At 36.7% G+C, this 21,847-nt stretch overlaps 3 protein-coding genes across 4 annotated transcripts in view; 1 reads left to right on the top strand and 2 right to left on the bottom strand.

Annotated features, from left to right (window-relative positions):
* The window catches only part of LOC135843109 (dual 3',5'-cyclic-AMP and -GMP phosphodiesterase 11A-like), a 205,903-nt gene that overhangs the window by 11,521 nt on the left and 172,535 nt on the right, over positions 1-21,847 (bottom strand). The window lies entirely within an intron of this gene.
* LOC135843113 (peroxidase-like) overlaps positions 1-21,847 on the top strand; it is a 46,958-nt gene that overhangs the window by 15,742 nt on the left and 9,369 nt on the right. The gene's annotated exons all lie outside the window — the stretch shown is intronic.
* LOC135843388 (uncharacterized) lies at positions 102-2,301 on the bottom strand. The gene is made up of 2 exons (XM_065361255.1): positions 1,435-2,301; positions 102-1,355 (listed from the first exon to the last, which is right to left on the bottom strand). Exon 2 carries the CDS (start codon positions 1,353-1,355, stop codon positions 102-104), a length of 1,254 nt encoding a protein of 417 aa, XP_065217327.1. The 5' UTR covers positions 1,435-2,301.

The raw sequence follows: 21,847 nt of genomic DNA, 5'->3' as shown, positions 1-21,847 counted from the left end.
AGAGTAAACAGTTGGTATTTATAACATAAAGAATATGATATTTCTATTTCTAGATTAATTATTGAGCTAAATTTATTACGTGAAAGTGATGAGAGATTTCTTTAGTCTGTGTGTGCAACAAATCGTTCGATTAAGAATAAAGCTATCTGTAGATGTGTTTCTGGTGACAATACTAGAGATTGGGACCCGATAACGTAATCTGGAATTTGCTCATCAATGATTTCTTCCAGCCCTTGTAGGTAGTGTACGATAACACCATCTGCTTGATTTTGTAGAAATGCCCTGTAGCAATTTCTCGCACGGTGATTAATTGATCCAACTCTTCTGTTCGGTATAGGTGCTAGGAATATTTGATTAACGCCGCGGTAGATAAGATGTTTTATTATCGCCTTGATGTCGTCATAGGTTTCATGCTTTCTTGCCGCATCGTCGATTTGCGCTTCGCCGAAAGAAATTAGAATCGATCGCGGTATTCTGATCAAATATTTGTCGATGTTGTCGATTAATGTTTTTCTTGTGATTCCGGCTCTAGATAATGAGTTAGTCCTCCATCTTTTTCTTCTTTCTTGGTTATTGGTAATCGCTAAATCCACTAAGTCGTGTACTAGGCCATCGCCCATACACATGACGCTGTTTAGGAAGTAAGTCGTAGTGCTGCCAGATGGCGAATTTGCTAAGTATCTCGTAACGTAAGCGTAATCGTGATCTCGTTCGAATGAGTTGGAATCCATTAACGTCTGAGGTATTTTTGTACAGATATGTAAATCTAGTTCCCGGATTACTTCCATTACATTACGTAAAGTCCTTGGTAAGAAATGATGGCATTCGGCAAGTACGTTCCGATTGTCACAGGGTCTGTTTTCGTTACGTTGTGTTCTTGGTGCTTCTATTGATAACTGCTCAATCTGTAGTCGCAATTCGTTAATCGTATTAGCTTCTCTACGTTCAGTAAGTAAGTTTCGATGATTAGCTTCGTGAAGCTCTATCATTAGTTGACTTCTCTCTCTGCGGATGTTTGTATGTTCAACATGTAGTTCAGACAGCTGTCGCTCGAGATCTATCATGTTTTCTAGGTACTCCGATTCGTCGATCAATAGAGGAAACCGTTGCACTGTAAAAGTCACTGGATAAATGGTTCGATCATCCAACTGCCCAGTGCACATAGGCACCATACAAGGCGTAGGAATGCGGAATTCAGGTCCGAAGTCATAAATTATTTCCTTACGGCAACGTTCATGAAGCACATGAGAACATGATGAAGTCCTTACGAGTGTTTGAGTTGGCAGGAGGGCAAACTTACAAATGCCACATGTTGGAAGCGAGATGGAATAATCATTCGTCGAGTTGTCAGCCATCTGTGGATTTACACATGCGGTCAAACTTCCATAACATAATTGTGACGATGTTAATTATATGTATATGAGATTACGTTACCTTGATATTGCTGGAACAATTTACGTAAATAATAACGAACTGGAAACTGGAAGAATTCTTCGCAAGTGAAATTCAACACGTTCAATCGGTATTACGTAAGTGAGCACCAAAACAAAATCAATTTTGAAAAATTCACTCAGGTTTTCGCACGGATGAATATAACTTGATGAAGTTAGTACGTTGAGAGTCAGAGAGGATTTTAACAACGAGATAATTGATAGCTAGAAACCGCTTTCTGTATTGTTTGGTTGAAACATGCGCAATACTTTCATCATAATTTAGTTTTTTATTCCGTTTTCGTAGGTTGTATCTTTGGTTAGCAGTGGACTTGATCAAGTTTCGTTCTGTGTCGTTTTTGACAACTTCTTTCAGGATTGAGTCAAATTCAGCTTGCTTATCAGTCGACAGATTATTACGTAAGCTTCGTTTTATCATTTTGAATTCATCGTTGTTATTTTTGGCTTGTTTGGTTGAAGATTTAGCAACAAATTCCTCTAGTAGTTCTTTTTGGTTCGTGAATTCCAGCATTTTTTGCTCCAGCGTTCTGTTATTGAACTTCGAACGGAGTTTAGGTTCTTTACGCAGCATTTCTTGTTGATGTAACGTTAGGTAAGATATAATTTGTCGAACGCTTATCAGTTTCTTATCTTCGCTAAATTTGATGTGTACTAATTCATAACAATTTTTTCCAGCACGTACGACGATCAGATATGGACCAGAACGTTTTGTATACAATTTTTCGGTTGTTCCTTTATCCGATGAAGATTGCTTGTGATTCGTGATCATCACCAGTTCACCAGGTTGGTGTAATCGTAAATCTCCTCGTTTATCATTGAACTTTTGTTCTTCTTGTTGTCGTTTTAATTTACGTTTTTCTGTGTTTAGATTGATTAGTGCTTGATGATCTGTCATCTCATCAATCCTTGAATCGTCAAAATCATCTGTATATACAGCTTTACGAGCCAACTGATCAGCTATGCAATTTCCGTAGTCGGTCTGTCTTGCATACGTATGGTGGAGTTGGAAATGTTCAAATTGTATCTTTAATGCTACAATTTCTTCAAATAATTCTTTATGATACACAGGTTTGTTTGACGAATTTTTCCATTGATTAGCTTTCCATTTATTGTATTCTGTGTTGATTGCAGTAGTAAGGTATTGCGAATCCGAAAATATCAATAGTTTGGTGACTTTATTACGTAACATTATTTCCATAGCAGTTTTCAGTGCTATTAATTCGGCTAAGTTATTCGTGTTGATGTATTTTTCGTGATTGATTCTTTCAGATACGTTTTTAGTACCTTCTGGATGCCAGCAGATTCCGATGCCGGCTACTGCGTCTTCGCTTCCGTTATCAGCGCAAGCTCCATCTACAAAAATCCACACATATCCATCGTTGGCAATGTATACATCATTTAGCATATCTAATGGTGTTTCCATAAGCTCAGCACTGGTTACCGAAGGTAAAATCTTTTCTTTAATTTTACGTCTGGTAGCTTTTAATTCAAATTTGGCATTGATGGGTACATAATTTACAGGTAGGCCGGTTTCAAATTCTGGTAATTGCCACAATTCATCTGGGATTATTTCAACTTCATTTGGACGATGATTAATTTCATTTTCGATGGTTTTGATATGCTGATGCCAACCATGGTGAGTGTAAGCTCCATCACTATCAAGGTTGATTTTTACTCGAAGATGTTCTCCAATTAATCTCATCGTTCTTTCTACAATATTCGATTGAGGATTATATGGAGTTGATTTTCCATTTTGTATACGATAACGTTTGAGTAACTTCTTCCAGATATTGTTCTTGAACTGTACTGCATTATCAGTGTTTACTTTTCGTATTTTATGTCCTAACGTAATGATTTCTTCAATAACTTCTTCCATGGTATCGGCTACTGCTTTTTGTTTAATACTAATTAGTAACCGCAACCATATTTTTCCAGAGAAAACATCCTTGGCTACGAATACGTATTTTGGTTCATCTGACTCGTTGGCAATAGGACCTAATAAATCAACTGATAGGACGTCTGCTAGTCGATATGCGTTAACGTAAGCAAATTCAATTGGTTTCTTCATACCGTAATTCTTATTTGCTTTACAGTATAAACATGCACTAGTAAGGTAACGTACGTAATGTTTTGAGTTCGCAGAATAGTACATTCGTCGGAATAGAGTGTCCAGTTTATTCGCACCTACATGTCCAAATACTTCGTGTAGATGTGTCATCGTATCAGTAAAAAGTTCATCAGGGAGAACTGGAACTACTGTTTCATCTTTGTTATTGAACATCAAGATTTCTTTGCCGTTTTGAGTATGTATTGAGAATCGCATAGCTAATCTTTTCTTAGCTTCTAAATCACGTTGGTTTAATCTTTCATCAGGGACTTTTAATCGATACGTTATTCCTTTGCAAGTTTTGTCCTTCTTTTGGAATTGATCGATTTTACGTAAGCTTGATATGAGACGTTCTCTGATTTTATCTCCAACATTTTGTTCGATGGATACTAAATTGGCAAAGTTGCAGTAATTTAACGTAATTTCCGGAGCTTGAATTCCAAACCAGCGTTTATGTTTCTTACGTAAGTCGTAAATCAAATTGTAACAGTTTAGTTGTGTAATCCAGATGGCCGCTTTTCGGTGTATTTCGGCCATTACTTCAAAATTGGCTACGATTGATTTTAAGTCACTTCTTACATGTATTGTTCTTCCATGTAGCCACAGTTGGAGTTTGCGAATTGTTTTTGTCAAATTATACATCTCACGTTCGATTAACGTATACGATTTCTGGTGTTCCTTAAAGCTAAAGCTTGTAAACATAACGATCTCGTCTTGACCTTCTACAGTTTGGTATAATACTGCATTCATCGCATCAGATGACGTGTAAGTGTCTAGGTATAGATCGTATCCTTTTCGAGGTGAAATTAAAACAAAGTCCTTGATATATTCTGCTCTCAATTTTTCAAAAGCTTCTTCTTGATCAGGTCCCCAGACGAATACTTCCCCTTTTTCGGTTAGTTTGTAAAGATTACGTAAAATTTGCTGATAGCAAGGAATGAAACGCCTGTAGAGTCCTGTTAATCCAATTAGTTCTAGTACTTCGTTGGCATTTTTTAACTCAAATTTACCGGTCTTTTTGTTTGTATGTTTTTCGACATACTCTAAAAATTTCAATATTTTCTTCGATTGTTTCTTGATGATGCCTGGTTCCAAATCAAATCCTAGATGATCCGTTGTTCTTCTGAAAAATCTGGATTTGGTGGCATTTAGTTTGAGTCCATTCTTACGTAATATCTCAAAGACTTCAACCATTAATTCCAACATCTCCTCGAAGGTATCTGCACGAAGTAAGATATCGTCGACGTACTTGGTTATACCCTTTCTGTCTGGAATGATATCATTAACAAGATTTACGAACAATGCAGAAGATATTTTTAGGCCGTATGGGAGTCTTATGAATTGATATACTCTACCATCGATTTGGAATGCGCAGTATTTACGAAAATGTTCCTCAAGTACTATTTGCCAAAATCCAGCAACAAAATCTAATGTGCTGAAAAATTTGGCTTCCGCATATTCCGTTATAATACGATCCAAAAGACCTGCTTCGTTGTAATTTTCATTTAAAATTGGGTTGAGATCCACCGGATTTAAACAAATCCTCATTTCACCGTTCTTTTTGATATTGATTACGATAGGGTTGATATATCTCGAGTTGGAAGGTTCTATTACGTCAATTGCTAGCATAATTTGAATCTCCCGTTTAACAGCTTCCATCATTTTTTTCGAGGGATTGTATTTTCCACATTTATAAATGATTTCTTTTTCGGGTATGTTAAATTCCAATTTTTCCTTTTTTCCTTTGAAACGACCTGGAAATTTACTGAAAATGTCTTTAAATGGAGCTAAAATATTGTACGCATGATCCGCTTGTTGAAGAGTGATTCGGTTCTCAGATACAGCTTCATCTAAGTCAGCTCGTAATCGATTGAGATAAATTTCTGGACCTGTATCAGTAACACCCTCAGGCAGCTTATAATATTTTCGTAACGTATTGGCTCGATTCAATAGCATGTAAGTATCTGGAAGATAAGATTGTTGAATTGATACATGATTTAATTTCAATTTCGTAACGTATTCTTCTGGTTTTAGAAAAGGTATTGAATCAATATCATGTTTTGGTGTAGGCTGGCAGTAAGCTACTCCTTCGTGTATTCTAGGATCAATCCCGAGTTGAATCATCGTTTGCATTCCAATTAAGAATACTTGATTACAATTTTTCATCACATAAAAGGGAATTTTCAAGGTGTGTTTGCCAAATCGTATGGTTGGTACCAATGCGTAATGAGCAGTTTCTACGATTTGTTCATTTGCTAATACACAACTCACTGGTTCAGATAATGTAATGTAATCCATATCTTCGGAGTGATTTTCCATCAAATACTTAGCCGTTTCTTCAGAGATTACGTTAGGGGTTGCCCCAGTGTCGAGCTGTGCGGGATAACTACCTTTCCCAATGCCTACACTGACTACTGTTGTTTTGATCTCTACTTCGGTTCGGTTCAGTTGAGATAACACGGATTGATCATTTTGAGCACCTTTTTGGGTAATATTTAGAATATAATTGATGTTCGAATTGCGGTAATCTAACGTGTGTTCATTATGATTTTTCCATGGAATTTCTCCATCACCTTTTCTAACGCTGCGATAGTCGTGAATTGTAAAGTTACTCGTGCGATGAATGAATGATGATAACAGATCTTTAGAATCAACGGTATGGTAATCCAATTTTTTACGATGTCTGCTTAGGGCTACTATTACGTGGGATAAACTTTCATAAACAGGATTGCGGTGTTTATTGAGGCGTACGATAATAACGTGATCATTTTGTTTACCTTGATACTCGTGTATCGTATTGACTTTGAACTTTCTATTTTCCAATATAGCTTTTTCGTGTTGCGTAAAAACAAGATATTGTGCCCCAGAGACCCGTGGAATAGTGTCTACTGAGTAGTAATCGAAGATTTCCATCTCAGAATGAACCACAGATGTTGAATACATGCCGCCATCGTATAAATCGGTGAGTAATTTAGCTGTAGTAAGTGTACATCGGTAAGATGTTGATAGATGTTCTTTTTCATCAATTAATTGATTGGGTATTAATTGGTACTGTGTTTTCCTCAAAGGTGAACGGTTAATGTATTTAATTTGACGATCATCTCCTATCAACACCGCGCGTTTAGCTCGTGACTTCATCATAGCGAATAAAACTGCACCGTAATGAACGAGTAAAGCTTCGTCTATGAAGATACGTTTATATTGATAATCATTCCCATGCATTAAATATGAGTCAATAGTTCGATAATTACGTAAAAGCTCGACATCATCTATTGATAGTCCCCATTTCTTAGCTAATCGGTTACGGAAATCGATAGCAGCTTCTTTAGTTGGAAATAGTACTAAGTCGGATCCATCGTGGAGTATTTTGCTCAATATGTACGTCGTTTTGCCACAACCTGCTACTCCTTGAACTAATTTGGTGTAAGGTAATTCAAAGTCGTTGATATTGATATTTTTACACTTAAGATACAGGTCATAATCACTTAAAACTCTTGATTCTTTCGTTACGATTAAAGTTTCAGAAGCTGGTACTCGTTTGTTATCTTCAAGATCTTTCGATTTAATGAAACGTTTCCCGTCGTGCTTGTATTTGTGGTCGATTACGTTAGAAGATGGTACGTGTGTGAAGAAACCGTCGGAGTTATCGTAGATACCAATTTCCAGATCATCAATGTCGACTAATTTTTCGATATTATCTTCATCAGTATTTATGATCTTGTTATGGATTCGTTTTGCGTTAAGATGAGCTGTTTTATACGTGTGGTACCAAATTGCTAATTGTTCACGTGTTGCATTGATAATGTAATCAGATTCATACTCGGGTTCTGGTATAGGTGGCCGAAAATCAATAGTGAAAGCGTTTACCGGTAAATCAAACGTTGGATCGTAATTATTAGGTTTTGAATAATCGTATTCCTTAGGCCTATTGGCTTCAAATAATTCATTGTAGATGGTTCTGTCTTTTTCAGAGGTATTCGTGGATTTGGGACGAATAATCACCGGACTGGAATCAGAAGCTACATCTGTGAAAACTTCTTTCAACTTCTCGTTCAGTTGCTGTATTGGATAGAATATACCGGCATTGTTTTTGAAGAATTTCGTTATATCAGGCTTTACGTTACCATGCATATCTTCATCGACGATATAACTACCATCAATGGAAGGATGTGAATTAACTGATGTGAAAATTAATGAGGTTTCGAAAATGACCCGTACATTACGTAACTTTGATAAAGCAGAAAATAATTTCTGAAACGCATGCCATCGTGTGGTTTGTACATGATGCAAATTGTTCTTTGGTGGTAAGACTAATGGAAATAGAACAATAATATCTTGGAATTTCTTATCGATGAGAGTAGCCATTAATTGATCTGAGAGTTTAGCAAATTGACTGAAATCTACGAATTTGCTATTTAATTCGCGTTGACCAAATGAAATAATAGCGTGTTTTTTATTATATTTGTTGTTCTTGATTTGGTGTAGTAAATCGCGAATTGCAATGTCGTTACGTAAAATCGAAGAAGACGTAATATCGCATTCGGCTATTTCAGATAATTTTTGTGCTAAAGAATCCCCGAAAAACTCGTATTCCGAAAATGGGAATTCTTTTTTCTTACGTAATGTATTATTTATTCTTGATCGTTGTTCCCCGTCCCCTCCTCTGCGTCGGAGGAGTCGGAGTCTTCCCCGTTTTTTGAACTTTCATCATTTTGGTGTTGTTGGAAATCGTCTCCGTCATTTTGTGTTTGAGAGGATGACGGCTGGGAGATTTCCGTGTGATTAACTTGTGTTCGAAACGGTTGAGCACCAGAATTTCCTGCCGCTGATTGATTGGATGCCCCAGTGGTGTTCTGATTGGGTTTAGAGTTGGATTGTAAACCTTTGCCGAATTTATTGAATTTCTTGTTTTTCTTAACAGGCAGAATTGGGGTAGATTGGTATAGTAACGAATTGGGTTGTCGTAACGATGTAGGTAACTGTCGAATAGTTAGATCTCGGATACGTTTTTCGAATGCTACTCTATTGCAAGTGATTTCAAGACCAAAATGATGTTGCATATTGTTAGGTACAACTGAATGTAGGGTAGAAATAAGATCGTCATCGGTCATATTAGTATCTCCAAGGATAGTGTACCATTTTAGAAAATCTAGAGCCCAGCTCTTAGTTGAATCGGTAGCTAAATTGATCGTACGGAAGTGTGCTTTTGCACATTCGTGTTGTTGTTGATTCCACATAGTTAAAATGAATGATGTACGATGATTATAATAAAAAGAAAATGATCTTTTGAGTGAATCTTTCCAGTTGATGGCAGCCTCACTAATTAAAAGTTCGTTGAAAAATTCAATATATTGAGAGTTGGATGCACCTTTATTACACATTTGTTGTTCAAATTTGAGGACAAAGGAAATTACTTCAAATAAGTTGGTGTTGGTCAACCTGTGTCTGTTGTCGAAAATGTTCTTTGATTTCAATTTATAATTATTTTTCTCTGCAATGTCTAAGTCATAACTTAATTGCCGTTGCCTGGGATTAGCATCAGGTGTCTTCATGAGATGATTCGTTCCAAGTTGGAATTCCACAATTTGTTCTTCTCCATTCGATTTTTTATAAATTAATCCCGAATTATTAATCATACTTTCCATAACTTCCTTGGTCTGAGCTAACCTTCCACTTTCCTTAAGAATTTCAATACCTGGTGGAGTTTGATCTTGAGTTAAATCAACCACATTGTTGACGGTGTTAACGTTATTAGGAGTTGATACATTAGTAGCAGTTGGTGTAATGTTTGACGTGACGTTAGATGTCGTAGCGTTTGATGGAATCGTATTATTGTATACTGGTGGCGGTTGTGGGTACATAATTGCTGGAATCGGGGGATTGGTATTTTGAGGTTGTGGAGTAGTTGGTGGTGGATTAGGTATACCATTTGATGTAAATAATGGGACTGGACTAATCTCATTGAAACGTTTAATCATGGGTTGTAGGACCTCATAAGTGTCAGCTGCAGCATCCAACAAATCTTCGCACATAGGTCTGATTTCTGCCATTTCGTCCGTAGCAGCAAGGCCCAATCTCATACCACTTAATGCTACATGGTTAATGTGTTGCGTTTGTTTATATGATTCGTGGAATAAATTCTTTATTGTACGGGTATCTTTGATCATGGCTTCGCGAAAGTATAGAAATCCTCTTTCGATTTGGGTAGATAGTCTCTTATATACATCTTTAATATCCTCTCTAGTGTCTGACAATTCCTTTTCAAGAGAACGTATCCGTAATTGCATATCCTCAGTAGATTTGATACGATCCTCATTGCATTCTAATGACCATTTGATATGATCTTGTAGCTCAGTATTCTCGGTTGGAGTCGGAACCGTTATTTCAACGCCATCAAATCCCATTGAATGATCAAGAGCATCAAAATTATAAACTCGACGTACTGCCTGGCCTTCTCTCCTAGGAGGATCTAAAATAGCAGCTATTGATAAATTTTTGTTGGAGACATCCTTGCCTATGTTTTCACACGCAGCCCTATTGTCAAAATCACACCACTGCAGAGTTTGCTCAAGTGTAAAAGCACTTTCTTCTCTTTCTTCTTGATTGGAAATATTAGGTGGTGTAGCAGTATGTTGCTGCTGAGGAGGTTGGTATTGAGGAGGTTGACTCTGTGGGCGTCTATTCATAGATTCGTGTAACTCTTCTAATAAACTATTATGTGCACGACTGGTACGAGATTGTTCTTCATTATTACGTAAGTTTAGAACTTTAGAAACGTTTTTTCCTATTTTATACCCTCGAGCTGATACAAACCTCGCACAAGCTTTCGTAACTGGAAGATCTATAGTTTGATTAACGGCTTTCAGATCTTCTCGATACTTAGTAAAGTTACGTGATTTAGGATGAAAGCGATGGCCCTGACCATTCACTATACGTTGATTAGTTGGTTGAGGTTGAGTGGCTTGGTCGGTACTTGTATTCTGCCCCTGAGTACTCGAACTCGTTTGTATATTTTGAGTTGAGGTACCAGGTTGAGAAACAATTGGGTTCGGAATCACAGTAGTATTGCCAGTTTGGTTGCTATTTGAGTGGATCGAATTATTGGCTTGACTCGGAGTTTGACTTGGAGGATTAGATTGAACAGTGCCTCGTGCTGACTGGACCGACTGAGAATTACCTTGAGGTGGAGCCATGTATTGGATTGGTTGAGGTGGACCATAAACCATAGATTGATTTGGAAAGTAGAAACCTGGGTTCCATATGGTATCGGAGGTTGACCATTCGGAGGCATAATCTGAGTGGAACTCGCAAAGTATTGAGGATGAGGCCACTGAGTCACGTTTGGATTGAAAACTTGAGGTTGAACATAATATCCAGACTGGTTTGGATTGACTGGAACGTTACCTTGGTTTTGACCATTGGATTGTCCGCTGGCATTTCCCACGTTATTAGATTGGTTGGAATCCATTTCAATAATTGAACCGTTTGACTGGAACTGGAATTGAACTGGAATGCAATTAATTACGCAAGAGACACAATGTATCTGTAACAAAACTAACGAAAAACGTAAGTTTGGAAGTATAACGAAAGCAAATGCTAAGTTACGCAAAGTGGAACGATATTGAGAACTTCTTCATACGAGAGAAATAGACATAATGATTCGAATATCGTATCGATTGCTCGGAGCTCCGTTGAAAGTGAGAGATAAATTATCTCGGAGGTGGGGATTATAGGCCAGAGTACAATGCCTGTAGAATTAGTATTTTCCCATAAAAACTTGAACACAATTTCTATTGTATTAAATTCAGCAAAAATCACGTTTCTCCGTTATCGTGGTAACATGTTTGAACGTAATTCCGTTGTAACAATGCTGAATACTCGAATGTAATCGCCGACTCGTAGGTAGGTACCTACTTCGCGTTGTTGAACACATTAAAATAATGTAATGTCAAAATTCCCATCTATTTATAAGTCGAAAACGTTCGTGCAGTAGAAATATGAAACTTGTATACTGCCATATCAATACTTGATAAATAGGTAATGAACTCGCATTCCTATCTTCTCGAAACATGAACTTTTCTCGAACTGATGAAATAATTGGTTCATCTTCCATTACGTAAAAATACACATGAAATAAATGCGAACCATAAATGATACCATATTTCCATCCATTGACTGTTGGATCAAATCCTTACGTAAATGACTTCTTTATGGTGATTTATGGTCCAAGAATCTTATTGAATAACATCTTATGAACTAAACACACACATGTGAAAAGTAGGTATGGGTGTTGAAGTTGACCTTGGTTGATGGTATTTGGTCCTTGGATCTTCGTGATTTCTATGGAAATTTTATGGCATTTATGGCACTCGAGCCCCACGTTGGGCGCCAAATGTAAAGACTGTGTTTACTTTTTATTTGCACCTGCGGTGCTAATGTCTTACATGGTCTAACTTCACCCTAACGACTTAGTTAGACCTATACCTAGTGCTATGCACAGATAGGCACTGGCGATTTACCGCCTCGTATACCTACTCTTCGGAGATAAATATGAGATGAGAAATTATACACATAGAATAATATAAATGAATACTCGGACGACTATAACGTTACATTAGCTTTATTGGTTATTAAGCATTATATGTAAATAGTCTGAATATATTACGTAAATAGAATTACGATTTGATTTAAAGGAAGCGAGTACATGTAGTCGCAAATGTGTGTTGAAAACACCACCCAGGGACAAGGGCATTCATGCCGGATAGGGCAGGTCCAGTATGAATGACTCTAAAAAGAGAATTTAGAGATGCTGCAGTTCATCTCTTGAGTAACCACGATCCGATCCGATAGTCCATTACGTAAAAGATATTCCATATCCCAGTAATTATAAGGTGGAAAGTACGTGCTCCATACGTCGAACGTACTGATAGGGCTCCGCACCTCGACCTATCTATCGAATGGAAACTAAGCTCTCGCTTAGTGAGTCCGTGATTGACTGAAGTTGTGATCGGATAACATGAAACACTTCACTAACGCGAACTAAACCGCTAGATAGCGTGGTTACGTAAGAGAATTGAGCGAAAGGTAGAAGGAGAACAATTTTCCCTCACCTAAGCGACGGAAAATGGTGCAATTCCTCCCTTTACAAAGTTGAAACGTCGTATTGCCTACGAAGCTCTCGAAATTTTCGAACTCCTCTGTGAAATCATCCCCATCCAGACAATCTAGCAATTTTGACATCCATTCTTCGGTAACAACACTAAAAGAGAATGGTTCACCGAATGTATCGCCGGTGTGGGACGAACGAGTGGTCGAATACAAAAAACAGCCGGCACCATGAAACGACATTTTGACGTTATAAATTTGCACGTAAACGAAACGAAATTGTAAAAATTATCAAAGAGAAAGAAATCACTGTAATGGTACAATACTAACAGCCTCAAAATGTCAAGCAAACATCAAGACAAACGATAGCTACCGAATACTCGAGGTGTATGTTATCGCATGTAGTGTGTGGATGGAAAGAGGGTGGGAAGGGTACCTATAAACGCTATACCATCTGCTTGTTCGAACATGTGATTTGTACAGTAAGCTGACGATGTGGTGCAATTTGTAAGATAAACTAACGGTGGATGAGGTGCCCGAAACCAAAGTAGTGATAAGCTGATTAAAATACAAATGTTAATTTTTTCGATAATTTTTCTTTTTAAATTGATCTTTGCTCGGTTTCAAGTGAGCGTAGCGCGGATCATTATAAATCAAATTCATATTTTTATTATACGCAGGACGATCTCGTTCCTGTTGTTCTCTTATCCGTTGTTCAGTCTCGAGCATTTCCTCAGTCCATATCTTCGGTTCATCTACTCGATTTCGCTTTTCCTCAATTCTTTTTTCAATTGTTTGCGAAATGAAAACTGACATTTTATCTTTCAACGTTTGTGAAAATCGGTCATCGTGTACGATACGCTGCAAAACCTGATTCATCGTTAATCTATGATAATTCGGTAAGTTGTAAAAATACTCAGCGTAGAATTCTCTAGGATCTAAATTATCTATAACTAATTGTTCATTTATTTTATTAGTAAATCTATCATTTAAAGAGTAAATCGTCGTGTGAACTGGAATTTTAATTGCCAATTTTTTCGACCTATTGAACCCTCTTTTTCTGATTTTGCCTTTCCCTTCAATCTTATCAAAATCCAAAAGTTTGATACCTCTTACCGATTCTTCATTACATGATATAAACGGTTCAATTCCAGTCGACGTAATGGGACCATTATCACAAAGTGATAACTCCCGACGAAGACCTGGAAAAGCGCTGTCAACGTAATCATGTAATCCTTCCTCAGTAAGTTCTCTTACAAACTTCCAAATATTAGGCTGAATCTTTCGAACCCACTGAATCGATCTATCGTTAGACTGAAAATTTATTGTAATTAGAATATTCTCATTATTATACCCTGCATCTTTTACATGTCGTTGTAATCTCACGTTTCTATCCATTCTGTCACTCTTCAGGTATATACCTCGAAGCTCACAAACAACCCAGATAAGACTAGAGAAAAATAACAACCTGCAAAACTCAAGAAAAATATTAACAAAAGCACAAACGCAAAATATTTCTACTTTGAACGATATCATAATAAAGTGAGTGTATTCTAAAATATCTAATTAATTTAACAACCATTGATCAGGAGTAATTATAATAAAATTACTCTGAAGAACAGTGTCATCGACCTTTGCCTTTTGAAGTTCAATAAGTTCATCACATGTCTTAAAGTTTCGATTCGGATAACGTTTTTTAATAACTTCATTTGAAAGACCGTGTGTAACAATTTCATAAATTTCTGCCTGAGTAAAATCAGTTTTTTGAATATCTGTTTCAGAAGTAGTTGAAATTTGATCAGTCACCGGCGGATTTGGATCATCTTCAGTATCGCTGTTATCTGAAACCGATGGACCTGTATTCACCGGTGGTGTTTTTCGAGGTCTACCTACTGGTCGTTTGATCGTCGGTGGTTCGGTATTCGGTGGTTGTTGTTTCGGTGGTCTACCTCTACCTCGCTTCGGTGGCAGATTTGCCCCTGAAGTGGATGCTGTTGGGTCAGGTATCGTATTGTTTGTTACGTTATTAGTATCGTTATTCGATGAACCTGATGCTTTGTTAGAATCATCTGTTTGTTCAGCATCTTCGTTATCTTGGGAATCTTTAAGCGCCTGTCTACGTTCAGCTCGTTGAGCTCTGGTGGAGACAAGAAGATCCTCAGCTGTTCGATGAATAACATCTTCGTCCAAATCAAGCTCGACATCGTCGTTATTTTCGAATTCTGCCTCAAAAGTGTGAGCAGTTAAAAAATCACGGATTTTGTCCTCAATGGTACGTGCATCGAGCTTTGATTTAAGACAATCGTTGGTACGTAACTCCTCAAGTTGTTCAATAGTTAAATATAACGTAATTTGTCGAATATTTGATATCGTACAGTAATTAGTATCGTGTGTATGTACTAACATATAACTATTGAAACTTGTCTTTTTAATGACATTGTAAGGACCTGATCTTTTAGCATATAGTTTCAGAGAAGTACCCCTATCGAAACTACTTAAACGATGTTCGTTTAATAATACCAAATCACCGGGATTCAACGGTGTAGGATCGACGTGTGCCTTATTGAAAAGGTACTCGTCGTGCATTCGTTTTTCTAAACGTTTTTCACGAATATACGTTTCAATTACTTGCTTTAAAGACATTTTTTCGATTTTCAAATGTTGAACCTCATTAGTATAAACTGACTTTTTTGCCAAAGTGTCAGCTATAATATTGGTGTAGTCGATTTTACGTGCATAAACATGTATAATTTCTAAAAACTCAAAATCTTTTTTTAATTCTAGAATATGTTCGAACAATTCACGATGGTGTACTGGTCTTTTTCTACTGTTTTTCCAGTTACGAAGTTTCCACGTAGATATGTTAACGTTAATTGCATTCGTTAAGTACTTAGAATCAGTATAAATACGAGCTCTTGTTTCGTCGTGATCAAGACATACTTCCATCGCCGTAATTACAGCCATGATTTCAGCTAAATTGTTCGAATTTATATACTTTTGATGTTGAATACGTTCTGAAATATTTTTGTGCGTTGTAAGCGAAAAACAAACACCTATTCCGGCTATTGCATCCGGTGCACCGTTTCTGGAGCAAGCTCCATCCGCGGTTACCCGTACGCAGCCATCAGGTTCACGAACCCATTCGTCTTTTTCGATACGAGAAGCCATAATTTCAGCAGTTATCATTGACTTTTGTTGCATTTGATCTTTTTTCGTTTGTTGTTCAGTTAATTTATAATAAAAATCAAACGGAGCATCAGGTTGAGGCAAGTGAATAATTAACTTGTCTTTAATACCCCATGCTTCGTTCGGTTTAAAGCCAAAAGAAGTCGGAGTATTATTCAACTCATCTTCGATTTCTTGCACGTATTTGTGCCAACCGAAATGTGAACGATAAAGATCAAAACTAGAGTTCATTTTTATTCTTAATTTATCACCTATAATCCTCATGGTACGTTCAACCATATTCGATTGAGGATTATAGGCTGTAGTATGTCCTACTTTAATACCGTTACTTTGCAATAAAATATGCCACGCATCAGAAGTAAATTGGGTACCGTTATCTGTTATTATTTTATTTATAACGATGCCTTTTTCGTGAATACTTTTAATAATTTCTTCCATATGCTTGTTAATTTGTGGCTGTTTTATGTTAGTCATGGTACGAATCCACGTACGGGATGTGAATACATCTTTCACAACGAGTAGGTATTTTGGTTTACCTTCATCGTTAGCAATAGGACCAAATATATCGACGCATAACACGTCACCAATCGAATATGCTTCGGTTTGCGCATATTCGAGCTTTTTATGCATTGCATAATTTTTATTGATTTTACAAACAATACATGAGTTGCTTAAATCACGCATGTATTGTAAATGATTAGGTCTAAAATACAATCTACGAAAATTTTGCTCTAATTTGGCTGGTCCAATATGCCCGTACGTGGAATGTAGGTACATTACTGTATCTGCAAACAAAACTGCTGGTAAAACTGGTACTTTCGTTCCATCAGACCATTTTTTGTACAGGATTCGTTTACCTAAGATATTCTTTTCTAAGCAGTAATTTTTCTTTTTCGTATTTTGTATTTTTAACAGTTGTTTGTTATTTGCAGGAATACGTGCTTCTAACCCTTCGATAATTTCACAACATAATTTATCAGATTGTTGAAAAGCGTCGATGTTTTCAAGATTTTGAATCAACTCTGGGATATTGTTTTGGATAAATTCAACAGCAAGAGGAGGCAAATTTGAAAACTGAACACCTACTTGGCCTACAGTAATTTCAGGTGCTTGAATTTCGTATAATCTTTTAACACCCATAGACATATCGTAGATAATATCGTAACAATTAAGTTCAGTAATCCACCCCGCCGCTTTCCTATGTGTTTGCATTAATTTCCTGAATTTATTTACAATAGGTAACAAATTTTGACGTACGTGAATACGTTTCCCGTGTAACCAAAGTTGTAATTTATTAACAATTTTGACTAATCCCAACATCTCCTTATCATATAACGTATAATTTTTCTGATGATCTTTTAACGTAATTCCCACAAACAATATAATTTTATATTCCCCGTCTATAATCTGGAACAGACATGAATTTATCGCGTCTTCAGTGACGTGAGTATCGAGGTACAAATCCAAATCATCGTCTGGCGGGGCTAATTTAAAGTCTTTTCGATATTCCCGCATTAAAATTTCAAATGCCTCTTCCTGCTCAGGTCCCCAGTCAATTTTATCGCTTTCTCCACGAGTTTTATCGTAAAGTGGCGCTAAAATTTGTTGGTACCTACCAATGAATCTACTGTATAACCCAGTAAGACCTATCAGGCGTTGCAAATGTTTTTTGTATACGAGGTGAAATTTACCATTTTTATCTTTATGTTTGTCGATAAAACTATTAATAATTTTAATTTTATCGTGATGTTTAGCTATTTCGTTCTCTTTAATTATAAATCCTAAATGTTCGATTTTAGTCGTGAAGAAAACACATTTATCTGGGTTTAACGTTAAATCGTACAGTTCTATTCGTTCCAGTACGTAACATAATCGTTTGTAACATTCTTCAAAATCATTACCCCAAATTTTAACATCATCGACAAATTTGCTAATGCCATCTTTATCAGGCAAGACTTCGTTAATCATATTTACGAATTCGCCGCTTGAAATTTTTAAACCAAAAGGTAAAACATTGAACTCGTAAAAACTGGTCCTTCGAATTGGAATGCTGTGTATTTTTTCGAACATTCTGAAAGCGCAATTTGCCAAAAACTTGCGGTGAAATCGAGTGTGCAAAATACTTTACCATTTGCACCTTCGAATACCGATGTTTCTAGAGGTGGTGCCTCTGTTAGAACACTCAGCAAAAATTTATTCAGATCACAAGCATCAAGACATACACGTATGTCACCAGTTTTCTTTACTACTGGCGCCATAGTGTTTATGTATTGAGAGTGCGAAGGACGTATTAGCCGAAGTCTGAGCATTTTAGCAATCGCTCGACGAAGTGCTTGTTTTAAATGACGAGACGGCCTAAATTTTTCACCGTAAGTTGCAATTTTCTCACCATTTTGAAATTGAAACTTGACTTCACGACCCTTACATAAGCCAGGATTGTAAGAGAAACGATTTTTCCAACGACCTGTTATATGATTATAAACTTCATCGGCTCGTTCTTTTGAAGTCATGCCAGCCTTTACCATATCATCACATTGTTTCCTAAAATTTTTCATAAAAACTTCAGGACCTCGGTCAGGCTCAACTTCGCTAAATTCACTTTTGAAACCAGTTGATTTTAACGTTTTACCTACAACTTCGTGTGTATAAGGTCTATCAACGTGACATCGAAAGATATTAATTCCTTGATATTCATCAGGTTCCAAAAAGTTCAAAAATTGAGTTTTTATTCCTTTTTTGCCTGTGCAGTAAGCGTGGCGTTGTTTTAACATAGGCTGAATTCCTAAAATATTCATTGAAACTCTACCTACAATACAAGTCTCGCCTGGAGAATCCAATACATAAAAAGGCATTTTCAATTTTATTTTTCCAAACTTTAGTTCGAGTTGAACGATGTTAGTCATAGTTCGAACTAAAGAGTTATCTGCTAGTTTCAGAAGAACCGGACGACGGAGAGGAAGATAATCGATAAAGCCTTTGTGGTCTCGAGTGAAACGTTCAACAAGCGGTTTTGAAATAACATTTGGAACAGCGCCTGTGTCCAATTGCACTGCAATACGTTCGGTATCTAAGTGCATTGGAATAACACAAGAAGGACCATCTACTTTACCTTCCATTACGAGTTGTTCAAACACTAATGGATTAATACGAATTTTTTCTAATTTAGCATTATCGATGGGGTCAATGAACCCTAATTCCTTGCATGGTAAAATGCATTCGTCGTCGTCCGAGTCTTCGTCTGAGCCGATGCCTGAATCTTCAGAAGCATCGTGCCTGGACTTCAAGATATCCACCTTGTTAATCGTAGGGCGGGTCGAATCGTTAACGGTATCGGTATGTGTATGAGCGGTATTTTTTATATTATTATTTACAGTAGTATTTAACTCATTATTTACAGTAGTATTTAAATCATTATTTACAGTATCCGTATTCGTTTGATTCGAAGGCGGGAGGGGAATCCCACTTTCCAAAATTATTTCTTTTTTACGTTCCTCACTAGTACCTTTTCTATTCCAAGGATGTTCTTCTGTTAGAGTTTTAAGGCCTCCTTTGGATGGTTGGTGTCTAGTTTTCTTGGCAGCCACTTTTTCGTGACGGTTAAGTTCTTTTAGTACAACATTAAGTAATTCATCGTATACTTTGTAGGCAATCATATATCTATGTAATTTAGAATTATAATAGAATTTAGATTTACACGGAATCGTTTTTTCATCCGGTCCTACAGCTGCGCGATCATATTTTAAACCGTTTTTACCAAGAGCTTTTTCACATTCCAAAAAGAATAACGAGGGCTGTTTCCAAACCGAAATTCGTTCATCGACTGTAAATTTTCCTAACATTTGACGATAGGCAATATGTCGAGAAAGTGAAACACCTTGTTCATTTTTTAAGGTTGGTTTTTCAACCGGAGAAATCAGAATAATTTCAGTCGCCCCTTTTTTACAAATAAGATCGATTAATTTTTTTAATTCTTCGAAAATTACATCATATGGTTTACCTGAATGATTAATTTCCATTTGACCAATCGAAATCAAAAATTTAGTTTTTTCGAATTTTACATCTTTAACTTTTGCATATAAATCTTCGATCGAGATTTGGTTTTCTAAATAAGGTGGTAATTTTTCAGTGCGACCTATTTCACAATATTTCAGAAAATGTAAAATCCCCTCTCCAATCCATTCGTAATCTTTTAGACGTTTTAGGCTCGGAGCTGGCTGGCCGCTAGAAATCGCTCCTTTCTTTTCTAGCGATTTCAGTTTTCCTCCCCCCCTTCTTCTTCTCCGTCACCGTTATTATCGTTATTTTGTTCTGTTTCCTCGTCTCCCTGATTTTCATCAGTTCCTGAGGACCCAGGACCATACATCTCATTGAACGCTAATATTAACGATTGTAAATGTAAGAAAGCTTGCTCTTGATTTCTAGGCATTTCCTTATTTACTTTAGGAGGAACAAAAGGAGGTTTCTTCGAAGGAGTGTGTGGAGGTGGTTTAGGAGGTTGTTTGGGAGGTGGTTTAGGGATTGTGCCATGAGGTCGAATTTCCATTGGGACTAAAGAGTCAGGATCTTCTTGTATGAGTGAAATCTTGTTAAGAATAGCTTCAAACTGAGCTTTATCGTGTTTAACAGGTTCGAGCATGTATCTATACCTTTCAGGAGCTTTTTCAGTCATGTTATCGAGAACTTTAGTTAAAGTTAATTCTTCACAATGAATTAACGTTTCGAGCCATTTTCTGTATAATTGAGCAAACTGTCTAGGACTACTACATACGACTAAATTTTTTCCAAAATATTTCCGCGCATTCGACTGACATTTTTTGTCCCAATATTGGAGTAAAAAAGATTGTTCCAACACAGCGAAATCCCTAATCGTATCAACGTTATCCTTCCATAATCTACACCCGTCCATATTATCATCAATTGTACCTAAAAATAATGAACATTTTTGATTTTGAGGTATGTTGGAACCATAAAGTTGAACTTTAAATTTCTCAATATGATGATGAGGATGAAATTTATTGGAATTACTAAAATGTACATTAGCGTTACGTAAAGTTTCAGAGTTGCATTTTACAGATCTCGTTTGAACCATAGCTCCTCCACTCATACCTACCTCAGGCAAATTGTTTTTCCACTCTTCCAAACTTTTTATTCGACCATCAAAATTACCCACAACTTCGACATTCGCAGTAACATTATCAATGCAACTTTGGCGATGCGTATTGAATTCATTTCGTAAAGTACTTATAGTCGAATTGTTTTCTCTAGTATATGCCTCGTATTCATTTTTTAACGAAGCATGTTCATTTAATCTCGTAGTAAGTGCCGTGGTATGAGTACTCAAAGTTGTCTTTACCGTCTCGTCTAACTTCTTTCTAGCTTCTTGTTCTGTTTTTCGTTCATTTTGGATCGTTGCAATTTTTGTACTATTAGATTTCGCTAACGTGTGAGTACTTTTTTGTTGGTCATTTAAAGTATTAATCGAAGTCTGTAGATTTTCAGTAGTGGATTTGATCCATTGAGTTTGAGTTACCATATATTTTTCCGCCGGTGACAATTGATCAAATGGTTTATCAAACGTAGGCGGAGTAGGTCTCAAATGAACACTAGTTGTTTTATTCACATCACCTGTAGCGTTTGGTTCAGAAGTTTTCTCACCCGTCGGTGGATCAGACTTTTCATTACCCATTTCGCTATCCGAATCTAAACTTACGCCAAAATTAGAAATACTGTTATTCGGAAATAAATTACGATTCGTGGCTATAATTTGAGAACGTAACTGTACAACTCGTTCAAGATGTTCATGTAATAATCTAATTTTCGGCGAAGGTTCGCGTTGTGACATACGATGAAACCACACTAATTAGTAAAAAAAAATTTTCAGAATAGGACAAGAACAGCAAAACGAAGAGAAGACAAAGCTCAAACTTGAACAATCCAACGTTCAAAACGAGATGGTTCGTAGCAGAACAATAGCGACACGCGCCAGTACCAAGTACCT

The sequence above is a fragment of the Planococcus citri genome, chromosome 4 (assembly GCF_950023065.1).
Source record: "Planococcus citri chromosome 4, ihPlaCitr1.1, whole genome shotgun sequence".
Taxonomy (NCBI): domain Eukaryota; kingdom Metazoa; phylum Arthropoda; class Insecta; order Hemiptera; family Pseudococcidae; genus Planococcus; species Planococcus citri.
This window is presented reverse-complemented; position numbering and strand designations above follow the sequence as displayed.